An 11,031-nucleotide genomic window follows, 5' to 3' on the forward strand; every position below is an offset into this window, starting at 1 on the left:
AGTGACATTCTGATGGAATTACAGCTGTCAGGAGATCAGACTGATGAGGACCAGCAAAGTTTAAGAACAGATTTGTGTGGAAATAAAAGAAAATCTCCAGCATGGAGGGATCAAAATACACAAAACAATCCTTTTTTATTTTGTTTTAACATTTTCTAAGTTATTTACAGAGAAGACCAATAAAGGGTTTAACTTACAGAGGAGAAAATGAAACTTCAGTAATTTTGATGTCTCTTTCAGAGGGATTTCACAGAGGCGGCCAGATAGAGAGCATTTATTTCTGGATGTCATACCAGAAATAAAAGCCATAAGTTTTATCATGGTGCTGTATTTTATTAGCAGATACAGCACAGGTGTTAAAATGTGGCACCAACAGACAAACGATCGAGATAAAAAAATTCACAGCCGTGATCAATATCCAGAGGTTTGTTAGAGGACATTAGGAAACCAACTGCACCATAAACACCAAAGACCATAGCAGGTTACGGGAATAAAGATTTAGAGAAATCTAACTTAGGTTATTTAACTTAGGTTATTTAAATTAGGTTATAAAACAAATGGACTTTATATCTAAAATGAAATCCCTGCTGAGGATCATGGACTAATTACAGATTATTTCTGCCTACCTGTCATGATGTTCTGTTTGAAGAGGACCCAAAAGCTGAGATGCTGAGGCAGAGAGTAGATTTGAAGATTCAGTGAAAAAAGAAAAAATGAACTAAAATTTACACAAAGGAATGGGAGAACAGGGAGCCAGAGGAGAACAAAAAACATCAGAAACAAACAAGAAGCATGACAGGGCGAACAAAATTTAATTTAACAGGAGGATCTTATAGCTAGGAATAAATAAACATAAATTAGAATCACTGAGAAAGGACTGAACTAAAGTAAAAATAGAAAGAAAACTGATGTAATCAAAATGAGAAACTGAGGAACACAATAAGAATGGAACTACAATAATAATTAAACACTAAAGCAACTCTAAACAACCCACCATTTTTATCTTTACATTTAGCTTGTAGGTCAGAATGTGGCGAGCAAGTAAAATGAATAATATTTTTTATCATCCCCCGCAGAAAAGGAGTTAAAATTATAAGCAAGGAAAAAAAACTCAAATTGTTGTTTTTGACAGGCTTGACATAAAAACTCAGATTTATCATTAATATTAAGCTTCTTAAAACTCAAATTCAGATTGAAATTGTATTAGATGTCAGTGTTTGTGCCAGTTGTTTAGTTGGTAGAGATAGAAATTAATTTTCCAAGTGAACCCTGAACTCCAAGGAAGGTTTTCCAAAAGAAGTGGCAAATTACAAAAAAAATTGCAAAGTAGCACTACTTAATATTTTTACTCAAGTAAAAGTAAAATGTATCCGTCCCAGAAATTACTCAAGGAAGAGTAAAGAAATCTACTCAAGTACTGAGCAACTGATCAAATTATCAGTCATTTAAAAACTACATCATCAAAGGGACAATAATATAAAGCTAAATGGAAATTTTAATGATCAAAGTGGCAATAATTCATGAAAATAACAAAAACTACAAAATCAGGCTAAAGAAAATGTTTCTAAATCAGTTTATTTCAATATGAAACAGACATTTTACTCAATTAAAAGTATAAATGCTTCCTAATAAAATTCTCAAGTAAAAATAAAAAGTACATGTTTTCAAAAAAAGTTACTCAAGTAAATGTAACTGAGTAAATGTAACGAGTTACTCCCCAACTCTGTGAATATTTCCCTCCAGTTGTCCTGGCAGGGTGGGGTGGGCGCATCCCGTCTCCAATGGCAACCCGATAGATCAGCTCCATCGATATTCGCGTTATTGGAAAGCAGGAGGCTTTTCGGGGAGGATCAGCGATGTCGACGCGCTGTGGATGTCTGTGCCAGCTGCGTGCGTGCGTGTGCGTGTTCACCTTGCACTGAGAGGGAGCTCGGGTATTTCGGAGAGGTGGAGATGCTGCTTTGTCATTGAGGACCTCAGCAGCGGCAGCATCAGCAGCAGCAGCAGCATTATTCTCCCACTCCGGCACGTCCGACGCTCAGCATGCTGCATCCTGATGCGCTCCCGGCCGCGCTCGCTCTGTCTCTGTCTCGCTCAGCCCACCTGGATTTTCTGGCGTTTCTCGTGTTTTTTCCAGCCCGGTATGTGCGTGTTGACTGAAGCGGCTGCATACCGTCGACTCGTGTCAATGTTTGAGCCGGAGGAGAGCGGCACGTCCCAAGTGTCGGAGAAGATACGACCCATCCTGCGGATGCGCTGTTGCTGCTTTGCCTCCAGCGGGAGCCCAACTGTGTGAGATCCATGATTTATCCCTCTGTTTTCTGGGGCTGTCCTTAGAGAGCACCCGCTTCTTCCTCCTCTTCCTCTTCTTTTTTTAATAAATAAAAATGGAAAGGTTCCAGTCTTCCATGCGCAAACGGCTCTACAGCTTGCCGCAAAACATTGTGCAAAAACCCACAGTGACTGACAGTGAAGGAGACAGCAGCGACAAGGACACCAGGAGGAAAAGTATTCGGCTAAAACATTTGTCCTCTCTGTCTCCCGCAAGCAGTTGCAGGAGCGTCGAGGAGGCCAGGAGCGAAGACTTGGACAGGGACGTTTCCGTGCTGAAGACCAACTTGAACGGGGACTGCCGCTTTTTCCGGAGCAGCATCTCTTCCATCACCGGGAGGCATCCTGCGGGCTCGGATCCAGCGGAGCAGCGGTGCCTCCTGCCGGAGACGGACGCCGGGGCCAGCGAGAGTTCACCCGGGGAGCCGGGGGCCCAGGACCGGGCGGCGGGCGGGCTGCAGGTCGGCGCACCCGGGCAGCCGTCCGTGTTCGACCAGTCAACTTTCATCAAGTTGGAGGGCGCGGACCAGATCATACCCGAAGATGACCGACTGTACCAGGCCGGCTTCATGCACCGGCAGTTCGGGGCAATGCTCCAGCCGGGAGTCAACAAGTTTTCCCTGCGGATGCTGGGCAGCGAGAGGGCCGTGGAGCATGAGAGGGAACGCGTGAAGTCTGCAGGCTTCTGGATAATCCACCCGTACAGTGATTTTAGGTAATTTATCACCACAGAAGATTAATTTATAGGCTGCGTTGATTCAGTCAAAGAGTTAGACTGGTCATTAAAAACACCTTAAATCTGGTTTAATAACAGAACATGACCAGGAGCAAAAACTCCTGAAGAATCGTAAATGTTCGGACTAATTTAATTATTGGCGATTAATCGACTGTTAAAGTAATCAACAACTAATTTAGTAATAATTAATCGTTAACCGGACTCAAAAAACGGCCAATTAATGAAAGAACAACTTACTCAGAGAGGTAATTAAGCCAAAATTGTACAAAAAATATAACAAATTTTGTTTGATAGGAAAAAAAAAAACTTTGTTTGTAAATATGTTCTACCCAAAACTCCTCAAGTGGCAGTTTTACCTTCACCTGGTTCAAATTCTGTGATTTAAAAAAAAATGTAATCAGTTAATCCAAAACCTAATAAACAGATTACACTGTATTGATATTAAACGTAATCTCAATTTATTTTTTTGCTGCAGATTCATCTTTTGCTACAAATAATCAAGCGTTTAATTTATTTTTCAAAAAAGGAATTTAATATTTTGTTTATTTGTACACTGTTTGAAGAAGGTTTAAATGAAAATCTGCAGAATTGGCCAATATTTTTTTTACCGGATTAATAAATTAATCGTTCTGATGATTGATTAATCATTAACTATCGTTTGCGGCAGGTATGTGGGAGGAAGTCGGAGTACCCTGAGAGAACCCAAACATGCAGAAAGATTTGAACCAAAGAAAATTTCCATTGAAGCCGCGAAGCAAGAGCAATTATTACCAGCAAACATTTGGTGTAACAAAAAGGACTTCCACTGCAAACAAAATCCTCTTAAATTCTGCCGGTCACTGTGCCGCTTTTAAAGCACATAAACAGGCCGTAAGCTCTTCTTGTGTCCAGCCTGGAGATGTGTGGGCGTGCATGTGCACCGGAGCTGTGCAGCTATCCAACCCACCAATTTTCTTATCAGCTTTTTTATGCCTTCATTACACTCATCCCTCATAATTCCCTAATTTTCCCAGCAGCGCTGCACCATTTTCCCGCTCGACCGGATGTGTATCACCACCATCAAGGGATTTTCATGACATTTAACCTTGAGGTTCACTGTCATCATATTGTACGCTGATGTGTGTCACTGCAGGGTTTTTTTTTTTGCACTCATCTGAATTGCATTTTTTTTTCCTATGTTTTCAAGCGGTGGATTACAGAAAGCGTAGCGGCGGCTTGGAAATGGGGTAATCAAAATAGGGTAACATGACCATTCAAGATATTAGAAGCACACATCAGTGGAGATTATTACGGCACAATTAGACTAATGGAGCGGAGTCGGCATGGACAGGGAGGGGACACACCACAGGACGCAGACAGACAGACAGACAGACAGACAGACAGATGATGCAGAGTAAAAACTAGAGAGATTGAAATGGGAACAAAGTGGTGAGGAATCAGGCCGTCCAGCTGTTAACTCTAAACTTGTGCTGTGAAGTGTTGTTACTTCAGGGTCTCTTTGGGTCACATTTTGCATCAGGACGGTTTTTTTTTTTATTATTTTATTTTATTTTATTAGATCAAATTCTTTTCAGCCTTTTTAAGTTGCAGCTCTGAAGATTACGGCTGGATTTTGTTTTTCTTTTTTTGGCTTTTATCAGTGTGAGCATGGGAAGTTCTGCTGCTGCTGCTGCAGACATTCGTCTTCATTTGTGGGAAAATATGAAAAGAGCAGCGAACACAGACTGAGTCAGCTCAACACGGTGGAATAAATACAGCTCTGCTGCGAAAACAAACCTCCCCGCTCTACACATTTCTTATGTTTTTACTTTCTTTTATCAAAAATGCTTCAGACCGCCACATTTTAAAGACAGAACTGGACAAACAATATGACTGAAAAACTTACCACTATATAAACGTTTCATATCAGTCGATATTGATAATTATTGATTAGCTTTTTGCTTTAAAAATCTGAAATATTGCCAACCTGGTGATGTGACCTTTCCTGTTTTATCCAGTTTTTACTCCATGATGTTATTTTTAAGAAGTTATGAGGCAAAAAATGAAACTGCTGCTGTGCAAGTGTCTCAGCAGGCTGTTGCTAGGTAACCATTACTTACTCAACAAGTTGTTGCTAGGTAACCATTAGTTACTCATCAAGTTGTTGCTAGGTAACCAAATACTTGATTCCACCAACTTTGCTTAGCTAGCTGTGAGAGGTTGAGCAGCTAAAGCATTTCCTCTGCCTACATCTCCCAGAATGCTGTGCGGTTCTGGATCAGAGTTCCGTGAATATTCTGTCAGATGTATTATCTACTAATATTGATCCCGAGTTTTTCAGGACAAACAAAAAGCTACAGCAAAATAAAACTAAACTGCAATGAAAAACCCAGAAACCTATGAGAGCCATGGTCTGAGCCGAAGGTCACAAATGAAGCGCCGGTCTTCATCCTCCAGGTTTTTCTGAAGGATTCGGTTTCACGTGTTGCAGCCAGTCATTCAGGTAGTAAAGCAGAAAACTTTCACCTTCTGGATTAGTGAGGTTTAAAACTAGATGTTGGTTCCTGTCATTCTGGGTTGAGTTCTGGGTTTGTATAAAGCTAAATGTTGGTTCTCCATATCTGATTCTTGTTCTGGGTTGCTAAGTAATAAACTAGCAGGAGTTCCTCTTGGTCTCGCTCCGATATTAAAGTATAAAGCTAAATGTTGGTATAATTACTCCACAGTTTATGAAAGTAATAAACATTTGCAGGTAAATGTTGGTTCTCCGTGTTTGATTAAGAAGAAAACAACGAAAACAGCAACAACCAAAAAATCATAATAGCAATCAAACATAAAAAACCAAAACTTTCATATCCAGTTTGATTTAATAAATAAAACATATTAAATCCTTACCACAAATATCCCACATTATACATGTCTACACATCTTATTTCTACTCTTTCTAAATTATACTTGTACAATTAGTTATTATTATGCAGTCTACTGCTGCTTACTGTCCTGTCTCCTGTTTGTCATGCAGCTGCATCCATCTTTAGCAAAACAACCAAAAACAAAACATACACATCTCACATATGCAGCCATGTTTAATCTGCATCAACAGAAAGCCTTGATATTTGCTTATGTCATCAGACTGACTTTACCTGAGTGAAGTCTGACCTGCTGAACTCTAGATGCTGTTTTGGATATTCTGTAACCTTATTGATGAACTCTTGGAGTAGTTCTGTTAGGCTGGGCTTCTCCTGCAAAAACACAAAATCTCAACAAGTATTTTTAGTTTCTACTGCAAATATCTTAGTAAACTTAAAATAAGTCAAAACCAACTTACAAGGAACTTTCCAACAATATATAGAGGCTTGTTTTAAGTAAATGATTCCTTAATATTGATGTAAAGGTGCTAGTTACACTAGCAGATTAACTTATAACATGGAAAAATGTCTTGTTATAAGAGAAATGATCTGCCAATGGACCTTCTACTTTTCCGACATGTTAGTGTCACAAGAAGTAAAGAATAAAATGTAAATATTCTTTTTCCCCAGCAGTGTATATTGTGGTCTTGTATCTTTTTGTCTTTGACACTAGAGAACTAAACGCTGTTTGCGGACGCAGGAGCAGACAAACTGAACTGGCACGCTGTGCAAATATGTTTAATATGATTGCTGGAGGGCCTGAGCCGCGGTACAGGTGTGTGTTAAGCCACTGAGCTGCATGCAGGCTGTTCTGCTTCAGCTGCGATCTGCCAGTCGGAGATAAGTATCTCTAGTACAAATGTGATCCCTTTTTTTCAGCTGTCCTGATTGATCTAAGCTCCTTTCACCATTTTAAGCCTTGTTGTGTTCACTTTGCCTGTAACTCCCCTGACTTTGTGCTGTCTTAACGTAGCCGCACGCTGACCCAGATCTTGCCAGGTTCCTCGAACAACCCTCAGCTGTAAGAGGTGTTTTAACTGAACGTCCTCGCACCAGAACGTTTCTCCCCACGCCGTTGTGTTGCATGCTGGGAGCCGGTGAGCCAACAAGTAATGCACGGTCCACTTCAGACCTTTATTTTTATTAATTTATTTATTCTTCATCCAGCTGTTCTGTGACGCGGGGCTGAGCTGTAATGCTAACTACTTAACATCTGGCTGATGGGAGCTGACTTCTGGAGATGACATGGATTCCCAGGAGATAACGGTGGATTTAGCCAGAGTGGGGATGTGCAATTAGGACCAGTGTGTCAGCGCGGAGACAACAGGCCAGATGTGGAGAGGAATGCAAATGCTTTGTTTGGCAGAGAACAACAGAAAGCTGATTAGGACAAATGGTCTCCATCCCCATCGCTGGCTCCTACTTTTCGTGCAGGTTCTAAATAATTAAATTCAAGATAAAGAAGTTGAAGCTGTTCTCTCCTCTGCTTGCAGTGGAGGCTTAATGGCGGAGGCTCTTTGTGACCGACCAGCAGGTCAGGGATTCACGTTCAACCGTTGCTAAGCTGCCGCAGCGGGACCCTTAAGCGAAGGCCGTAACCCCATCAACTTTGTATCATGGCTGACCCTGTTCTTTAGCGCCGAGCTGAAATTTCTATGTAAGGTCAAAATGTTACTCCATAAAGCGATAAAAACTTTTATTTTTTTCCCCATGTTGTAGAAGCATCTTCCTGTGTTGTATAAAGTTCTTATGTGTTCACACTGCAGCCTGAAGTGACCCAGTTCCGATTCTTCCGACCCAGAACTTTCCATTTCTAAATTCTTGCTGAGTTTGATGTTGTGTTTTTGGGTCGTTGCCAAGTTGCAGGTTTCAGATCTGCTTCAGCTTTGGTTCACCTTTTCCTTTAGCTCATCTTTGCACTTCCACCTTGTTGCTTTAAACATTTATGTGTATCTTTTGCTGGAATGCTGCATTTGATTTATGAGGTTCTACCCTAAACTATCCGTCCAAACATATCTGTCCTATAAGTTCTGGTTTTTGTCGAACATTAACGTTAAAGTTATTCAATCTCTTTCTGATTGTCCTGCATTTGCTGTAGTTCCTGAGTTGACAGCTTTGTTTCTTTGCAGACTATTATTATGGTCTGCTTGTCTGGGTAAACTGGCAGCGCTGCAGCATTTTGGCACGTTCTGAAAACCCTTCATCTGAAGAATATCTTCAGTACAAGGGCTGATTTTAAATTCTTTAAATTTTGTACCAGATCCACAAACCGTCTTTCTGAAGGCCTCAAGCGGCTAATTTGAGCCATTATAGGTTTGTATCATGGCCAGAATTTAATTCTCACGATAATTTTTTATTCTTTCGATATAAAACAATGCATTAACTGAGTTGTTGTATAGGTGTTTGGTTTGTCTTTGATTAACTATGAAGTGCTGAAGGCAATTATTAATAAAATTAGTAATTTAGATCAGAATTTAGATCAGGGAATAAAACACAAATCGTTTTTATTCTCAGTTGTTTTTCTATGTGTATCTGTGTTATCACAGAACTGTAGATAAATGAGTGAATTTGCAAACAAATGCAGAATAAACATACAACTTCTCTCTAAAACACAATAGATCATTAAGGCGTTTTGATGCATATTTTTATCTGTATGTCTTCTCTACCTGCTTTGTTTTGTATCTTCTTCCACAACCTCAAAATGCTACATTTTTAGTGCCATTTTGCTGGAGTTTGACTTGTTTAATGTGGAGCAGCAGGTCCAACTCAGACTTCTCACATTCCCGTCCCGTTTTCCCATGAACCCACTGGGTGCTAACGGCAGTCGGTGGGTGTGTCGATGCGAAGCGTGCGTCCTGGCAGGTTTAGGTGTGCCAGAACTCCAGCTGGATTGATTACAGGTTAATTAGTTCTCAGAAATGGACCAGACCTGCGATCTCATGCAAAACCAGGCCTGTAAAAAAAAAAAGAAGAAAGAAAAAAGCTCGACATGTTCAAGCTCCCTTTTCTCATAAAGACTTGATTGTTCCTGCGAGTTTGGATGCAAAGTAAATATTACAATAATATCCAAACTTTAATTTGATGGTAATATAGAATAAAAGATGCACTGCAAAAACAAAATCTTACCAAGTATTTTTGGTTTAATTTCCAGCGCAAATATCTTAGTAAACTTGAAATCAGACAAACTAACTTAAAAGTAACTTTTACTTGTTTTAAGTAAATAATTCATTGATACTGATAGAAAATTACTATTTCTGTTGACAGATTATTTCATTTATAACAAGACATGTTTCCCTTGTTATGAGTTAATTTATCTGCTAATGTAACTAGCATTTTTTCATCTACATAATAAATTTAAATATTTTCAGTGTCCTATATTAAAGTTAGTGATTTTTTTTAACTGTAACTGATTCAATTTTTTCTGGTCTAGAAATACAAATTACACTGTTAATAAAAACTATATTTGCTCATGGGTAACTCATGATATTTGCAACAAAAACTGTTTTTCTTTTTAATGCTGAATTATGATAGTTTTTTTTTGTAAGTTCAGCAATTTCTTGCAGTTTTATGCTGAATCAATTTGTTTTCATTGTTTTTTTTTGGACATTATTCCACAGTATTTTCAGTTTCAGAAGGAGGCTGCTCCTGGTTTCACACAAATTATTATTATTGTTATTATTATTGTTGTTGTTGTTTTTACGTTAACACATGGAAAGAATCGCTTCAGAAATGCGCCTCGTTCTCATTTCCCTCACAGCTCACACAGGCTGTGTTAAAGTGTTAACTGGACTTATTCAAAACATTTCTTCAGTCTCTATTTGTTCATGTCCACAATAATTTATTAAAATATTGAAAAGCATTTCTCCTAAAACAGTTGCTAATATTTTCATCACTGCTGTCATTTGAAACTGTCCAGAATTTGCACTCATTCAAATGACTCTGCACTCACCCGGATCATCTAAACTACAGACGACTTATGAAATGATGCATGCATAAGAAAAGCATTAATTCATTTTGCTCACTGCACATCTGTAGAAAGCTGTTTAATACAATTTAGCTTCTGTTATGTGGGGATAAATGCCTTCAGTGCATTTCTTTCCTTTGTTTGTTCTAACCTTTGGCAGAAGAAATACTCATGTTTAAGAAAACTAAACAAGAAAAAAACATTCTGTTGGATTTTACTTATGATTTTTCTATAAACAATGTTGTTTATAGAGACTTCATGATTCATTTTACTTGTTGTTTTGTTTATTTATTTTGGATATTTCAGATGTCTTCCAGTTCCAGTGTTAAATGTTTGTTAGCATTTAAAGTTTATTGATCTTTTAGTCCAGGAAAATTGATCGTCCAAGGCCCAGGCATGAGTCTTATTTCCACCACTGTTTGCAGGTTTTACTGGGACCTGACCATGCTTTTGCTGATGGTGGGAAACCTCATCATCATCCCCGTGGGAATCACCTTCTTCAAGGACGAGCACACGCCGCCGTGGATCGTCTTCAACGTCGTGTCGGACACCTTTTTCCTCCTGGACCTCGTTCTCAACTTTCGCACCGGCATCGTTAAGGAGGACAACACGGAGATCATCCTGGACCCGCACCAGATCAAGGTCAAGTACCTGAAGAGCTGGTTCGTTGTGGACTTTGTCTCCTCCATACCTGTGGACTACATCTTCCTCATCGTGGAAACTCGCATAGACTCGGACTTTTACAAGACGGCCCGGGCCCTAAGGATCGTCCGGTTCACCAAGATCCTCAGTCTGCTGCGGCTGCTGCGTCTCTCCAGACTCATTCGCTACATCCACCAATGGGAAGAGGTAGGTCTGCCTTTTACCATCCACCCTGATTTAATGATTCCATAATCACCTAATTTATCTGTAATGTTGCTAATTTTAGCAAGAAAGTTATTGTGTTGGTAACTATTTTTAACTGCAACCGGTCTGTCAGTCTTTTGCTCTCTCACAGCGGAGCAAAAGAGAATATTTAGACATTTGCTGAGGTAAAAAAGATTAGTGGATAAGATCGGCTTCATGTCTAAATATCGGCCGATCACCAATATCCCAGAATTAAGGAAATCGGC

The 11,031-nt window shown here is 39.6% G+C and overlaps 1 protein-coding gene across 1 annotated transcript; it reads left to right on the plus strand.

Annotated features, from left to right (window-relative positions):
• Positions 1-2,364: 2,364 nt before the first annotated feature.
• LOC107832893 (potassium/sodium hyperpolarization-activated cyclic nucleotide-gated channel 4-like) lies at positions 2,365-10,813 on the plus strand. The gene is made up of 2 exons (XM_016665699.1): positions 2,365-3,046; positions 10,345-10,813. The coding sequence occupies exons 1-2, from the start codon at positions 2,388-2,390 to the stop codon at positions 10,811-10,813; spliced, it is 1,128 nt and encodes a 375-aa protein (XP_016521185.1). The 5' UTR covers positions 2,365-2,387.
• The last annotated feature ends 218 nt before the right edge of the window (positions 10,814-11,031 follow it).

The sequence above is a fragment of the Poecilia formosa genome, unplaced genomic scaffold, assembly GCF_000485575.1.
Source record: "Poecilia formosa unplaced genomic scaffold, Poecilia_formosa-5.1.2 Scaffold610, whole genome shotgun sequence".
NCBI lineage: Eukaryota > Metazoa > Chordata > Actinopteri > Cyprinodontiformes > Poeciliidae > Poecilia > Poecilia formosa.